At 43.0% G+C, this 17,330-nt stretch overlaps 1 protein-coding gene and 1 long non-coding RNA gene across 3 annotated transcripts in view; one reads left to right on the top strand and one right to left on the bottom strand.

Annotated features, from left to right (window-relative positions):
• LOC142502592 (uncharacterized) overlaps positions 1–17,330 on the bottom strand; it is a 174,535-nt gene that overhangs the window by 36,692 nt on the left and 120,513 nt on the right. The window lies entirely within an intron of this gene.
• On the top strand, positions 2,951–16,514 carry NUCKS1 (nuclear casein kinase and cyclin dependent kinase substrate 1). Of its 2 annotated transcripts, none has more exons than XM_075613776.1 (8): positions 2,951–3,473; positions 6,418–6,461; positions 7,859–7,964; positions 8,944–9,005; positions 11,115–11,261; positions 11,840–11,995; positions 14,697–14,843; positions 15,236–16,514. In XM_075613776.1, the coding sequence occupies exons 1-8, from the start codon at positions 3,457–3,459 to the stop codon at positions 15,460–15,462; spliced, it is 906 nt and encodes a 301-aa protein (XP_075469891.1). In that variant the 5' UTR covers positions 2,951–3,456; the 3' UTR covers positions 15,463–16,514. The 2 variants fall into 2 exon arrangements, with proteins under 2 accessions (XP_075469891.1, XP_075469890.1); XM_075613775.1 differs by having other exon boundaries at positions 7,859–7,979.

Here is a 17,330-nt window from a genome sequence, read left to right as displayed (position 1 = left end):
GGATTTCCTAAGGGCTTGTCCAGGGTGAAAGCGAGCGCACTGGCACTCGAGTGCCGTGACATGAGGTGCTTATGTTGCTCGGGCGATTCCTGGCCATCTAGTTGCGCACGTGGGGGAGGGAATGTCGGGGGGTGCCCGTGACATCACGTGAGCGGTTCACCCTCATTGGCTGAACCGCGCACGTGACCGGCCCATCGCGCGACAAAGTCTCTGCACGCTTTGCGCCTTCCCACGCTCACATGCACGTGCGTGCAGTATGGACACTCCGATCCAGGTACATTGTTTCGATCGCGCTGCTTGCACGCAATCACCCTGGACGCGGCCTTCAAGTGTCGGACCCACACTCAAGCAAAGGAGCCTTTTTTCAGTGTGTGCTGTCTCTCTCTTCTCTCTCTCTCCATACAGTGGCAAAAAAAAGTTTGTGAACCTCAATGATAATTACGGAAATTCCATAGTTTTTCCATGATAACCTTCTTGACTCAAAACCTTCTTGAATCAAAAATCTTTTCTTAAATATCCAATAGTTTATATTAACCAATTCCATGTCTTTTGAAACAAAATGTAGTATGAATTAGACAAATAGTGAGTAATTAAGAGTCAGGGTATGTGCAAAAGTAACTGAACCCCAGGTTTTATCAGCTAAATGAAAGGATAATTAGAATCAGGTATTTAAATAATAAGGTAGATCTTCAGGTGTGAGTTTGCGAGGTCCCACCATATATAAAGATCAGAAACTTTGTGAGAATGGTCTTCATCATACAGGTGTGTGGAAACACGTCATGCCACGATCAAAAGAAATCTCTGAGGATCTCAGAAAAGCAGTTATTGATGCTCATCAGTCTCAAAAAAGAGTTACAAAACCATTTCTAAGGATTTGGGGCAGAGTAACATCCAAGGATCTGCAGGCCACTCTCGCCTTGGCTAATGTAAGTGCTCATAACTCCACTATCAGAAAAAAAATTAACAAGAATGGTATTCATGGACGGATAGCTAAGAAACCACTGCTGTCTAAAAAGAACATTGCTGTCCGTCTGAAATTTGACAAAGAGCACATAGATGATTCACGAGATTTTTGGAACAATGTTCTCTGGACAGACAGATCAAAGGTAGAACTTTTTGGCCTCAATTAGAAACGTTATGTTTGGCGACAACCGAACACTGTGTTTGAATAGAAGAACCTCATCCCAACCGTCAAGTATGGTGGTGGGAATGTTATGGTTTGGGGCTGCTTTGCTGTCTCAGGACCTGGACAGCTTGCCATCTTTGGGCTAGCTCAGACAGGGCACTGCGTCTGCTTGCTAGCGTTCGCGCCACCACCGCGCGCTCCTGCAGCCCAGCGATCTCTGCTCAAACTGCAGGAGTCAGGTCGTGGCGTTTGGGGGGGTGGCGGGGGCGTGTAGCAAACGCGTCATGGAGCTAGTTCGCCTTTATTGGCTGAACTAGCTCGCGTCACGCGACTGTAGCCCCAAATTTCAATTTGGGTTGTGCCGGCAAAATGTCGCAGCGACAACACTGTACTTTGCCGCCGGTGGAGTTTTCAGTTTGAAAACTCCGACCGCACAACCCACATTTGCGAAGTAAGCGCGCGCATGTTGCATCGCGTTCTGTCTGAGCTCAGCCTTTAACACAACCATGATTTCTGCATTGTATCAGAAGATTCTAGAGGTGAATGTGAGTCATCCGTCCATGAGCTGAAACTGAACCGAAAGTGGCTCATGTAGCAAGTCAATTATCCTAAACATGCAATCAGATCTACAAAAGAAAAGCTGCAGAAGAAATTCTGCGTTTTAGAATGGCCTAGTCAAAGTCCGGATGTAAATCCCATCGAATTGTTTTGGCAAGAGCTGAAGCGAGCTGTCCATGCAAGGAAGCCATCAAATGTCACTGAGTTGAAGCAGTTTCTGTAAGGAGGAATGGGCCAAAATTCCTCAAACCCGATGTGAGAGACTGACCGGCAGTTACAGGACACGCGCAGTTGAAGTTAGTGCTGCTGAAGGGGGCGCCACCAGGTACTGAATCTAAAAGGTCACGTACTTTCTCACACAGGGATATTGAATGTTGAATCATTTGTGGATAAATAATTGTTGAAAAAGTATCATGTTATTGTGTCATTTGTTTGATCAGGTTATAGTAATCTATTAATAGAATTTAGATTAAGATCTAATCACATTTTAGGTTTGAGATTTGTGAAATACCAAAGGGGTTTGCAAAGTTTTTCTTTATAATATATATATATATATATATATATATAATATATATATATATATATACATACACACACACACTACAGTTTCATGTCCTCTCTTTGTCTCCTTCTCCCCAATGTTACCTATATATTATGCATGTATTCTTATTAATAACCTACAATGTGCCGTTTATCATATCCCTGTTAAGTTCTGTATCCATAGCTCGTTTACATAAATAATTATTTCACACAAGTCTACAAATGTTGCGAATCTTGGTGCAGATAATACAAGTGTGTGTATGTGTCCTACATCATGTTCATTCTTTGTACACAAGAGATACATTTCCCTCCAAATCCCTGTCAGAATTTCATGTCGAATCTGCCACAATCGAAAGCGAAGCGTCATTTAAACCCCTCAGTGCTGCAAATAAAATTACAACAAACACGCGCCTGTATTTAGTATCACGGCGCGTGGGGCTCGGCCCAGTCAGTTTAACACAACGTTAGACATTTTTGTTTTTAAACGAAGGGACAGCCGTGCACATTGTGGCGAATCTGCGGCTCTCTCTGAGGCCTGCGTGAGGAGGCGCAGACTCCATCTTTATTTTTTCTCTGAAGCGCGCGCTCTCAACCACACTTGCTTCCTCCCCCTCCGCGCCACCTACCTCCCCGCGCCCAGCCAATCCCCTCCCAGCATGATGATTTGAACCAGCCAACGAGAGCGCGGGCAGTGGGCCGCCCGCCCAATCAGAATCCGAGGTGGGTTCCCGCTGGGTTAGGCTGCGCCCTTGGCTAGGGCTTGAGGCGGCGGTAAGGGGGGGAAGAAGGGAAACAGCGGGCACTGCAGATTCAGTTTAATTCGAATCAACCATTTTAGGGAGTAAAGAAGAAGCGGACGAAGGGGGAGAAAACAGGAGGAATCGGTGAAAAAAACCGTTATTTTTTAAAAAAATTTTTAAAGGGGAACTAAAGGGCCGAGCCTCCGCTCCTCCCCCCTCCGGTTTCCCGCCTCTTTTCCTCCCCCCTCACGGCCGTTAGCCGGAGCGTTTCCCGGGCACGGAGAAGGCGGGATACCGGGTTTGCCTACTCGTTCGTGATCGCTGTGTGGGGTTTTCTGAGGTAATCACCCGATCCGGGTTGATCGCGTCCCCTCCCCGAGGAGAATCTATAGGTGGCCGCCGGGGGGTCTCCTACAAAGGAAGCCGCCCCCCACCTCCTGCTGTTGCAGCCTCCTCTTCCGTCTCGCTAGTCGCTCGGTGTCCGCAGGAGCCATGTCCAGGCCGGTCAGGTGAGTACAGGGCCCGAGTGGGTGTCGGGGTGATGTGTGTGTGTAATATAGAGGTCAGTGTGTACACGCATGGAACTCTGGCTGAGGTGTGTGTGTGATATATATATATATCTCCACGCACAACTGAACACTGGGTGATATGAGTGCATATATACCATACGGCACGGCTAGATGTGAGATGGATATTAGCGGTGTATATATATATATATATATATATATATTATATATTGCACCGTGTTTGATATGTAGGGGGAGCCGTGTGGTGAGTGCCGTGGAGCACTGATGGTGCATTTAACATGGAGCTGTGTTTATAATGGGTATTGTGTTATAATTCACATACACGTACATGGATGAGCTGAGTTTATTACACGGAGCGCGTTACTGCTGGTTTGTATGTGAACATCCTTGCGCGCAACATGGGCATCTCTGCACCTCCAGGCTACAAAGAGCGTGTATTACGGGAAGCCATGTGAAGGGGGAGGACGGGTCTTCGGGTATAAACTGCAGCCTAGCAGATCTGTAAGGTCACGTGGTGGGCTGTGTATTACATGTAGTCTGGTGAATGTACAGTAAAAAGGCGACCTGTGCACCAGTAATAAGGAAATATCCCTGGAATGGAAAGTGGGGCCTGTGAGCAATGCATGTGATATGCAAATGTGAACCTAGTGTGTGTGTGTGTGCATGGGCAAGGTTACAGGGGGCTGGGCTTTCACATGCAGTTGCTCCTGGGGGAAGGGCAAATTTATATGTATACACTGGATGCAGCACATCTCTGTATACAGACACGCGGGGTTTGAACACACAAAGGCCTCATCACTTTTACATAAATATAAAGGAAAGTCTTTTGCCACTTGTGATTACAGCATACATTCATTATAAACGTACATATATACTATCTCAATGTCCTGTATAGCAAATAGCGTAAACCCTGCTCCCATGCGTTTTTATTTTATACTCCAAAGGTGGATCGCTATGGTATGTAGGATGTAGTGCTATAGACACAGAAGTGAAATCCTGTTGTCTAACAACTCTTTTACACTGCATAGATTGTAAATTCTTCAGTGCAGAAGTTCCTTTTACTATTGCTTTTATTTATAAACGCTTTATTATTATTTTTTTATCCAATATGTACTTCATGTTCTACATTAAGCTCACTGTTATGTATATATAATCATTCACATCTGTACATTGATTATTGCGGCACACACAAGCTATGTCTTGCACATGCTATCTATAACAGGCGTATGGTGCTGTGTGAATATAAGCAGATGTGTTCTGTGTGAATATACTCACTGCTTTGCATTTCCTGTCCCTCCCCACCCATGCCACTCCCCCACCCATGCCACTCCTCCTGTTAGTGTTACTGTTTAAAGTGCTGGCCTTTGCACCCTGTGTGTTTTATTCCTGGCTCCTCGCATTTTGCTACATGCAAATCCCTAGAGGGTCTCAAGGTTTCTCCATGTAACTGAGGTGGGTTTTTTTTTTTTTTTAGGCCTTAAATGGTCCAGAGAGCTTCATCTAAATTTAACTGCATCAAAAAGCAGAGCAATAGAATTTGAAATGTCTCCAGGCCCAGTGACTGCATTTTTTGTATTGTTCAGTTACGAGCAGTTATTTGTTTAAAAAAATAGTATTTTTAAGAATATTGGTCAGATCACCGTATGGTTCTTTTGTGTCCGCTCATCCATCTGCATTTATGAAATAGTTAACATTTTGGGTGTACTTGCTGAAGTATTTGTCTTCACACCTCAATAATGTTATAAACATGGTGGGCACTTGCATAGTAACATAACGTGAGAAATTAATAGCGTCACAACATCGGAGGTCATTTATTAACCCTGCCGCTGCTTTGGGGAGGTAAATATAAAACGTGCCGTGGATGCACGGGTGTTTGGGTCACCAAGCTGACCAAAGGTAAATGTTGATGAAATAATTCCTGTGATCCCTTTTGCGTTATTTCCAAATCTACAATACCCTTTCAAGGCCCCTCCTGAGCATACCCTCACACTAAGCCAAATTGACAGTGTTGTGTTGATACAAACATCCACTAGGGACTAGGCTGAGACCACTGAGCCAGATTTAAATCTCCTCCCACGCAGCTCTGAAAGATTTGGCCCTCTTATGTTCATGTACTGTACACGTTTTCAAGCAATAGTGTAATGCAGCCACTCCCCCATTATTACTTAAAGGGGAAGTTTTGTGTGCAGATATAACAATTATTTTCGCTTAATAGTTAGTTTGTTTTTTTAATAGAATACACACACACATATACACACATTGTATTGTATTGTATGTCTTTATTTATATAGCGCCATTAATGTACGTAACGCTTCACAGCAGTAATACATGTGGTAATCAAATAAATAACAGATAATATAAATAACAAATCATGGGAATAAGTGCTTTAGACATTAAGGAAGAGTCCCTGCTCCGAGGAGCTTACAGTCTAATTGGTAGGTAGGGAGAACGTACAGAGACAGTAGGAGGGAGTTCTGGTAAGTGCGACTGCAGGGGGCCAAGCTTTATGTATCATGTGTTCAGAATATCCACAGTGCTATTCATATGCTTTTTTAAGCAAGTGGGTCTTAAGGTGGGTCTTAAAGGTGGATAGAGAGGGTGCTAGTCGGGTACTGAGGGGAAGGACATTCCAGAGGTGAGGGGCATTCCAGAGGTGAGGGGCAGTCAATGAAAAAGGTTTAAGGCGGGAGAGGGCTTTAGATACAAAGGGGGTAGAAAGAAGACATACATACATACATACTTAGAACTGCTCTCAAATGTGTGAGATCTATTTAGTTTATGGTTGCATTGGTAACTGTGTCCCTTGTGCTTTCGCATAATTAAGGGGGGGAGTGGATGTGATAAATTACACACCTCTATCTTCTGTGGCCTATAAGCTATTAACACTGATCTATTATTTTTAAAAAAATGTTTTTTTTTTAAATAGGAACAGAAAGGTGGTTGATTACTCGCAGTTTCAAGATTCCGATGGTAGGTGCCTAAACGCATTCGAAGGCTGTAATCGATTACCAACTTTTCATTCTATAGAGCTAGATTTAGGATGTGTAATCTATTTGCCTGTTTCAGGTCTATTTCATATCCCTCAGATCTCATGATTAATTCACCTTCTACAAATATGATCTTTCTAATAGTATTTGACAAATCTCCCTTTAAATATTGCTCTTCTGAGAAGTCTCACGCAACATACTAAAATACATTTCTAGCATGTGCTAGAATACAGTTTTAAATGTTTGTCATTGTTGGAAATATAAAGCAGGAGCAGTTATTTGAAATGTGTAAATTGTCTAGTTTAACATGTACTGCTTGAAAGCGCCTGTTTCATTTGGGCCCAGGCAAAATAAATGCGTATCGCGTTTTGTACTGTATTCCCTTTTACCCAAAAAACATATACATTCTTTTAATTCCACGATGTTTAGTAACAAGCAATGTGATAAATATAGTAGTTTCTTTGAATTTTGTAGACATTTGCTTCTAACTGTATGAATAACGTATTAGATTAACCCCTTAACTATCATCTATTAAAAGCAGGATATATTTCACACACAGATCTGGGTCTTTGCAGTTAACTTTTTTTTACATCTAAATTTGAAAAGCTGTGAAACAGCTGATAAAATGACATGTTACATGTCCATCTGTGTTCCATTCTATATGGTGCTCAGTTGTAGTGGGGCTGTAAGCAGCCGCCTGTTCCCCGGAAAGTAATACAGTTCCCTAGAAATCACCTTGGCAACAACACTTGGAATTTGCTAGAGCTTGACATTCACGATCAGGGAATGTCTTGGTATCTCTTACAAAGTCTACTACATTTCAGCTTTCACTCTTCCACAAGAGACTCATTAAGTGCTGAAGGTATCAATGTGATTTAAAGTTGCACGTCCCCTAATATTGACATCTTAAAAGTGACCTGAATGATGCCCTTTATAGCTAATCTTTTTATTTGTCCTAGAGGTTTTTGTTCTGCAGTAGTATTTTCAGATGGCAACTTGTTCTGTTTTATTTTTATTTCACCCCACAAGGCAGCACCAAGCTGGTTTCCATGCAGACACGTGCCTAATCAAAGTCTTATCCTGAGCTTGTCCGATAACTAACTTTTTGAAATGATGCCATTGAAGAACAGGGGCGCAGCAGCGGTATTAAATTAAGTTTTGGACAATTGTTTTTGAAATGCGATTGTTAAATCAGTGAGCAGAAAAACAAAATGTAGAGATGTGAAATCAGAAAACTATTGTACATTGATGAATAAACCTGTAGGTGGAAGCTGCATTTTGCATCAGACATTTCAAATGCAATTGATCCCATAATGTTTTTATTACAGAACGTGGTTTAAATATTCCGTTACACTAATTACCTTATTTGTTTATACACAGATGAGGAATATGGAAGAGATTCGGCACCGCCTTCCAAGAAAGTGCGGGCATCTCCCAGAGAGACAAAGGATAAGAGACGGCCTGGGAAAAACTCACAAGAGGACAGGTTGGAAACTTTCATGTAATTATAATTCTGACTTCTATCTGTGTGTGTGTGTGTGTGTGTGTGTGTGTGTGTGTGTGTGTGTGTGTGTCAAATGTAAAGAAAAATGTGCGAAAATCGATTACAACCAACATCATAAACACTGGGCAATGGCACTCATTTAAAGCATCATTTTCTCTTGCCCGTATGTTTTTTTGTTTAATGAATATAGCAGTTGCTTACATTTATGGCAATGCAATTATCCAAGCTGCTGATCAACCCGTTCTCCTATGATTGATCAGCAAAAATCCTGCTTCCCAGGACACGCAGAGGAAGTGGTTTGCTTCCTAAATGGTTGCTATAGCAGCCTAAGGAAGCTTAATACATTAAAAACCACTGTGTGTGTTTTTTTGTGTGTGGTGGCACTGTGCTCATTTGCATGTCATTTCCCAGAATCCCTTGCTGCAGTGGAAGTGCTGGGTGATAATGGTGAAAGGTGGGGTTGCAGGCCTGTCTAAGACATGCAAATGAACATACAGTAATATTCCATTTGCTATATGCTTTACTGTGGAGGGTTTGTCACTTTTTTTTTTACCAACCATAACTTTACTAAGCGTGGTATGTATAATTTTATATTTATTATTATTATATGCTGTAAGTATTATCTAATTCTACACAAAGAAACACAATTGCATTTGAATTAAATTCTGCTTTAAGGCTCCTGAATACAGTAACAGATCTCGTCTACTTGGGCGCGCTATTCCAATAAATGTAAGATTTGCAGCTTATGAATGGCCCGCTGTTTATCCATCACATTTACATCTTGGGTCCTAATTGCATATGTACTTTGTGATACACGTCCTTCCAAAGGTCTGCTGGCATATCGTACACTAAAGCGGGAACATGGTGAAGTTTTATAAATTAAACCAGCAGTAGAAAAATTTATAAAACTATACTTTTTTTTAAAAAAAATAAAAAATTTTTTTTTAATATATACTTGCAGTGAGGAGTCTGATGAAAAAGATGTGAAGAAAACAACCAAAAAGGATGAGGCAGGCTCTGCAGGTACTTTTTGAAGTGAAACTTCTTTAGTGGCACCTATTCTCATGGGGCAAAACTTTTGAGAGAAAGAGACGAAAATGAAACGGAAGTGACGTGACTCCCCCCCCCCCCACGCCTATCGCCGCCGCCGCTCCCCCACCCTCACCCGCTGTGACATGCGGCGGCGATAGCCGTTAACCCTAGACGTGCGCAGAGCTTCCGGTACTGTGGGTGTACCAAGATGGCGGAAGCAAGTCCTCCGGCTGTGAGAGGAGGAGCCGCTGCTCAGCCTCTCTCCTCCCTCTTCTATACCTACGCTTCCCCGAGTACCGCTGACTGAGCGCCGCCGGAGGAGGAGAGGAGCCTCGGGATCATGACGGCCGCTGCGCTATCAGCATGTGCCGCGCATGCGCGCACAGACGTTATCGTGCGCTCCTGGCTCCTGCTCCGGTAACGCGGGAAGCGGGGGTTTGAGCGCGCCGCTTCCCACGCAGCACTGCCGGAGGGGGGGCTCTTAATCACGGTATCAGCCCCTCACATACGGCGGGCCCGGTGCGGCCGCGTCTCCGTGGAGGGGGGGGGTGAGACTCAGACAGAGCCGCAGCTCCGCCTGGGGTGGGGGGAGTCAGGAGAGAGGGCAGGACACAGAAAGAGAGACACACACACATATACACACACACTGACTCTCACACACACACACACACACACACACACACACACACACACACACTGACTCACACATACACACACTGACTGACACACTGACACGCACGCACACTGACTGACACACATACGCACACTGACCGACACAGAGACATTCACAACACAGATAGAGACACACACACACACACACACACACACACATTGACTAACACACACTGACACACATGCACACACTGACACACATGCACACACTGACTGACACACATGCACACACTGACTGACACACATGCACACACTGACTGGCACACGCACACGCACACACTGACTGGCACACGCACACGCACACACTGACTGACACACGCACACGCACACACTGACACACGCGCACGCACTGACTGACGCACACGCACTGACTGACGCACACGCACACACTGACTGACGCACACGCACACACTGACTGACGCACACGCACACTGACTGACGCACACTGACTGACGCACACGCACACTGACTGACGCACACACACACTGACTGACGCACACACACACACACACTGACTGACGCACACACACACACACACTGACTGACGCACACACACACACACACTGACTGACGCACACACACACACTGACTGACGCACACACACACACACACACTGACTGACGCACACACACACACTGACTGACGCACACACACACACACTGACTGACGCACACACACACATACATACTCACTTACTGACACACATACACACACTGACTGACACATACACTGACTGACACGTGTGCCGAGCACGCGCGTTATAAGTCAATTTCTGTGACAAAGGTCAAAGAAGTTTCACTTACTATGCGCGTGCACAGCACACACAGCTTTTTTTGCTTTCTATTACCAAAATCTAATCTTTTTTTTTTTTTTTTAATGTTCAATCCTGTACCCAAAGTTAGGGGCGTTCCTGTCAATTGGATCAATCATATTTATGCTTAAAGGGAGTAGTCCTTTCTAGGACCAAAATGTACTAATGCCAGTGACATGTTTTATGGGTCTCGTTTGGGTGATGGCTGTTTTTTTTAACATATTTCTTGACCCAAATCTGACCCAGTAAGTATTAAGGTAATTTCAACTTCCTGCTCCTTTTTGTCTGATCACTGTGCTCAGCAATTGCTTTCACAGTCCTCTATCTTTCTCCCCTTATTTGGCGGGTGTGCTTAAAGTAAACACTTGACTGGCAAACACTTCTCCATTTTAAAAGCCCCCTAAAAAAAATGCAATTATTTGCTTATGAAAAGCAGCCAAACCGTCTGCATTTGTTATGGGCAGACAGGCTGTTACTTTCTTTACAAAAGTTTTTTCCATCTTTGAGTGAGTTGCAGCTTTAACTTAAAGGTTATGTGCCATATATATAGTGATCTCCTATATATCTCCGCCTTGATGTGAGGAATCAAATTCTAAAATACATGCTCTTCTTTCTAGATGAAGATTTTGGCAGTGACGACGAAGTGGCGGCAGGTGACAAAAAAGCAGACAGTGACTATGAGAGCTCCAAAAAGAATAAAAAACCCAAAAAGGCCAAACCTGAAAAGAAAAAGGTTTCCAAAACGAGAAAGAGATCTGCTCCAGGTAAAGAGAAACTGTCCGCAAAGTTTCTTTATCGGGTGCAATCCCTCAAACGTCTTTAAATGTTCTGCGGGCCCGCCCCCTCCCCGGCTTCATATTTAACACTTGCTGCTTAGGCCTGCGACAAAGGGCCTTCTAAGCTTGTGTCCATGCAATAGCGTGCAACAATCACAAGGTGGCCCCTCATGACAAACTGAAGAGGAAATTGGTGGGATACATTCCTTTGCAATGAATGCAATGTTTTGAGCTGTGTACCCCATTTCTTCATGGTAATGAGCATCCTTGTTTAATCTTCTTACCGTTTTCTGTTTACAACTATCCAGTAATGTGTAAAATGCTTAGCAAAACATATCACTGTGCCTAGGCGGGGTGGGCAACTCCAGTCCTCAGGTGCCACCAACAGGTCAGGTTTTCAGGATATCACAGCTTCAGCACAGGTGGCTCAATCAGTGACTGTCTGTCACTGATTGAGCCACCTGTGCTGAAGCCGGGATATCCTGAAGGCACTTGAGGACTGGAGTTTCCCACTCCTGTGCTTGGGCCTTAAGATCCTATTCAGAACGCCTACTCTTGATTTACAGAGGACAGCGATGATGAAAAGGAGGAGCACAAAACCGTCCGCCAACCAAGACAAGCGGCATCCAAAGCTGCTTCCAAGCAGAGAGAGATGTTAATGGATGATGCCGGCAGTGAGGAGGAGGAGCACGAGGAGGAAGATGAAGCACAATTCCTAGAAAGTGAGTTTAGAAACGGCCAAAATGAAGGGACTTTTATTTGTTATCTGAATGAGGAAAAGTGTAATTGTTTTGCCAAACAAGCTAAAGCGCGCTACGATACTACTGCAACATGTTTTATTGATCTTAAATCTGGTATGTTGTAGTTTGCTGTCTTGGTTGTAGCAAGAACCTATGTAAAACAGCTGTATTGTGATATATCAAGGAAAAAAACGCGCACCAAGAATTAGTACATGATCAAATACATAAACAGATAACTGCTACGGTGTAATGATAATTTAATAAAAGAAATGGGTCTACACACAGACCAAAGACAAACAAGATCAGTGGTTCCAACACCACTGAACTAAAACTACATATACATATAATAAGGATAGAAACAATATATGCAATCACAGCAGCAACCCGTCTAGAATGGCGAGGCTAAGGTCAAACACCTATTACAGAAAAGATGCCCTTGCTGCATGATAAAATAAGCTGAGATGGGAGGGAGGGGGCGCACGGCGGCACAGTACTGCCCAAAAGAGCACACTGGAACCGTTTGCTGGGGCGTTAAAGTCCGGACCGTGCCATACACGGAGAAGGAACCACAACGAGCACTTCCTGGTACACCCAGCCCCAGCCAATCAGCAAGCGCGTTGAGTGGCTCCACGTGACCTCAACGCGTTTTGCAACAACGTGCTTCGTCAGGACAACATGTTAGAATCCACTCACGCACATATATTAGAAATCTCAAGCAATCAGATACTTAACACCCCTCATGATTAACATTCAACGTACATCACCATTGCAATAATAAAACAGACATAAACACAATACACACTAAACATGCTGCTATATGCAAAAATAAAATCATAAAAAGGTCAGTCATAAGCAAGTAATTCATACTTAAAACCGCTATTGCGCACAGTTATCTTAAAAACGGAGTTAGCTCTATAAGTTCATTGAACCCCTTGGGATATTTACATCCAAAAACATGTCCAATATTGCTCCATTTTCAACAACTGAAGGCCACTGTTGCTCTGTCTGGAATTCCGTGGCACACTTTAGATTCCCATAAAGCTAATGGAACTAGGGTCACACTTGTGAACCTCTTTCAAATGTTTAAGAAGAGGACTTAATGATAAACCTTTAGCCTCTATTTTTAAAATATTCTTTATATTTCTAATATGTTCCATCATGCGTAATTTGAAGACCCTTTTGGTCTTACCAATGTACTCTAGGCCACATTGGCACTGCAGTACATACACTATATGTGTGGAAAGACAATTAATGAAATTCATGACTATCTTTTAAGTCACTGATGACATTACTTGTTTGTTCACCTTCACAAAATTGCAGGCGTTACACTTTCCGCATTTGTAATTGCCTACAATTCCCAAACTAGATCTAATCGTATTGGGTACATTTGTCAAAGATGGTACTTGACTCGGGGCTAACAGTCCCTTCAAATTCTGGGCCCGTTTGAACACTACTTATGGTTTAGTTTTAACCAGAGGGCCCAAGATGGGATCCATCTGTAGCACCCTCCAGTGTTTGTTCAAAACATGCTTAATAGAACTGTGGGCTTCATTGAACTGAGTTATAAACACAGTTGCTGTTTTTAGAAGCTTCCTGGCCTACACCGGTACCTTTCTGTAAAATCGCTCTCTTATGTCAAGTATTTTTTCCGTATTTGAATAAGGACTGGCGTTTAGCCTTCTTGGCTTTATCCAGTGCCATATCAATAAGATCCTTATCATAGTCTTTCTCAAGGAACCTCTCCTTGAGAAAATCAGATTGTTCCTCAGTGTTGTTCCTTGGTATTATTACGCTTCAGCCATAAAAACTGATTAAATGGGATATTACGTATCCAACAGTAGTCATGACAGCTACTCGGGTGTAAGTACGAATTTACATTAGTTTCTTTTAAAATAGGTTTTCGTATGGATGGTGCAGTCTTCTATAAAAATTTCAAGATCAAGGAAGTGGATTGAAGTAGTGCTGTTATCACCACTGAAATTAAGATTATAATTGTTTTGATTCAGTGAATGAACAAACTCCAGATAGGAGGCTTCACTGCCCCCCCATCGATAACAATATCGTCTATATACCTCCTCCACAATTTGAGCTGTGGAGGAGGCATACCCGTCACACAGAGGGACTCCCATTTCTCCATATAAAGGTTTGCAAACGATGGGGCAAAGGTGGTCCCCATCGCTGTGCCTACTAGTTGTAAATACCTAAAATCAAACAAAGTAATTATGACTTCACATGAATGAAATTGATTTCATTTTGAGGTCCACCTGTGGACGTGGTTAAAGTTGGGGAGACAGCAAAAAATGTTCCACCGCCATAACGCCTTTGGCATGAGGGATACTCGTATATAGAGCTTGCACATCTAATGTTGTATTGTGATATATTTGATATTTGCTTCACGTACATGGACATGTCATGTGTGCGTATGTGGTACTGATTTGGTGTTTATTCAGATAGTGGTTAATGTAAGGTAATTTAACTCTCGGAGCTCTGAGGATGCCAAGTACCATAGTTCAATTTGCAGTGTTTTGGCAGGAGTTTCCCACTGCAGCATAAAGTATTTAGGGTTATGCTGAACACAGTACAATTGTAATGAGGCGTCACAGCAGTTGACCCTACAAATCGCATGCAGAGTTTATATCCTTGAGCCATCATGTTCCAGACTGACCCTCTCTCTTCCCAACAGAGGCTTCCGGGAGCGATGAAGACTTTATGGTGGAGGATGACGATGACAGTGACTACGGTCGCTCCAAGAAGAAGAAAAGAGTGGTGAAGAAATCCAAGCCAGACCGGAAAGAGAAGAAAGTCCCCAAGCCTAGACTAAAAGCCACAGGTGAGGAACACCCTTTTAATGCCATGTGTTTTGTAAAAGCGCCTCTCTACATCAAATTATACTTGGACGGCCAACAAATTCCTTATAAATGTGATGGCGTGTAGTCTTTGTTTTCTAAGCTCTCTGTTATGCCCTTGCCTCTGAAGTACTATCGTGTTGGTTCATTTAACTCTGGCTGCCCGTGGCCTTTTACACCAAGGGCCGGAGGGGCTGTTGCTTCTCGCAGTCCCTCCGACACGCAAAGTGTTGAATGATGATGCCGTCTGTAGTCTAGTTTCCCAGGCAATCCTCCTTGGAACCTTGGAATATCCATGACTACCTGGTATTGTACCTTTTTTTTTTTTATTATTATAAAGATTTTTGTTAATAAACTTTGTTTTCCACTTCTCTAGTAACGCCCAGTCCAGTGAAGGGCAAAGGAAAAAGCCGCCCCGCAGCCTCAAAGGCGTCTAAGGAGAAATCTCCGTCGCCTAAAGCGGACGAGGATGAGGAGGAAGAAGAAGAAGAGGAGGAAGATGAGCCAGAGACACCCCCACCAAAAAAGAAGCGTGCCAGCCCAGCACCAGAAAAATCTGGCGACGAGGGCTCTGAGGAAGAAGCTCAGTCCACAGAGGACTAGTCAATTGATTTGGGGGAGGGGTGGGCGGGAGATCGGGTTTGAGGGTGATTGTTGGGCAGATTTTATTAAAAAAAACAAAGACAAAAAAAAGTTTAAAAGAAGTCAGGTTGGGAATAGAACATGAATTAGGCAAATGTCTGAGTCGTGGGCTTCCAAAACTGTCTTTACTTTCTGTTTTAAGAGTTACATATGCTTTCTTATATTTTTTTTTTTTGCCATTTTGGGGTAATGGTCGTCACTCCCCTCATCTATTGTACGAAATAAAGCCATGCACATTTTTTTAAGTTTGCATTGCTAAAACGTATGTTTGTCTTCGTTTTTACTTTTTTTTTTTTTTTTTTTTTCCCCCCTCTTAATTTGGGTAGTTTGTTTTAGTGCTAGGATTTTTGGTAATATACCATTGGAAATGGAATACCCTCGCTGTTCATTAGTACTAGATTTTCAGAGCAGGGCGGTTTAATAAACTTTTTTTTTTTAACTGAAGAGCTCTCGCCAACCTTTCTGCTAAATTTGGATAGCTTAATGCAGTGACACTAATGCCCCATACTGGCATGTTTTAGGTATCTCCCAGGCAAGGGCAAAGCAATATTTCACAGCTTTCTCCTTTTTATGACTGTCTGACACACCTACAGCTATTGTGACACTGTTTATTTTTGGTGGGATCTTTTTAACCATGAGCTGTGTATTGCTGCGTTCCTGTCGGGGTGGTTTAAGAATATCCATGCTTCACACAGGTGGCTCGATTAGTGGCTCAGTCGAAGACAACCACCTGTGCTGAAGCAGGGATATCCTGAAACCTGACCTGTTGTGGGGGGGGGGGGCTTGAGGACTGGAGTTGAGAACACATGGGTTAAGTGCTTGAATCCTCACACTGCAGACCTGGGTGTTTTATTTCTCTTTACCTGCTAAACTTTTGCAATGACAGCTTGAAGGTATTAAGTAAAGATGTGTATATAGAATGTGACCATAAAATGTCTCAATCCATGATGTAAGCAAACCTGTACTTGTACTTGCTGGAAGCCATCTGATAAAAGTTGAAAGTTTAAATGTTACCATAACCTGTCATGAGTCTTGCTTTGTCATAAATGGACATTATATATTAGTTGATACACGCAGTGGGTGTCGGCAGCAGCAGTTCTACGCATTGCTTGTTTAAGTTAAAATGTACATGCATTGTGAACGTAAACAGTTTGTCATAGACGAGAGACCCAAAATTACTTCTCATCCCCTGTATTCGGCCCGAAGTGCCCAATAACCAGGCAATACCAGTATGTTCCTTTTGACATTCACATTTTTCCTAATATTTTTTTTTTTAAATGTGTTGTGTATGGCATGTTCATTTTAAGGGACAGTAAACGTTTTTGCAATTAAATATAATTTTACTGGTTATTTTAATATCTGATTCTTAAACACAGTGTCCAATATTTAACAATACAGGTATAGCCAGCGTTATTGCAACCTGTGGCATTGTGCAGCGGCATGTACACCGCACCAGCTGGAGACGCGGGCGTCTTTTTGAATAGTCTGTGCGTGAGAAGGGAGCTATTGCATCGTTTCACCTGATGGAGCGTCCCAAAGGTTGCAATAATATTGGATACATTTAATTTCTGAATTATGTACTTTTCCCCCCACTTTGGTTCCCCCTTCATTATTGTGCTCCATGCTTGAAGGGCAGCTACACCATTTTTTAAAGCATGGGCTTTAACATGTTTCAAAATGCACATGCTCTCTATACAAAACATGAGACTTACAATACAGGTCTATATAACTTTTTTTTTTCTTGAGGTAATTCTATGAATCCAATGAGCCTAAGTGCATTAAGATTAGTAACCGGACTAGTATTTCTAATACAGCGCAGACTTACTGCT

The sequence above is a fragment of the Ascaphus truei genome, chromosome 9 (assembly GCF_040206685.1).
Source record: "Ascaphus truei isolate aAscTru1 chromosome 9, aAscTru1.hap1, whole genome shotgun sequence".
In the NCBI taxonomy this organism is placed as follows: Eukaryota; Metazoa; Chordata; class Amphibia; order Anura; family Ascaphidae; genus Ascaphus; species Ascaphus truei.
Note: the sequence above shows the minus strand (reverse complement) of the source record. Positions and strands in the feature narration are given on the sequence as shown.

Coding starts and splice junctions, on each gene's coding strand:
- NUCKS1 (XM_075613775.1), top strand. Junction 6,462..7,858: donor GCAGTTTCAAGATTCCGATG/GTAGGTGCCTAA, acceptor GTTTATACACAG/ATGAGGAATATGGAAGAGAT. Junction 9,006..11,114: donor GGATGAGGCAGGCTCTGCAG/GTACTTTTTGAA, acceptor TCTTCTTTCTAG/ATGAAGATTTTGGCAGTGAC.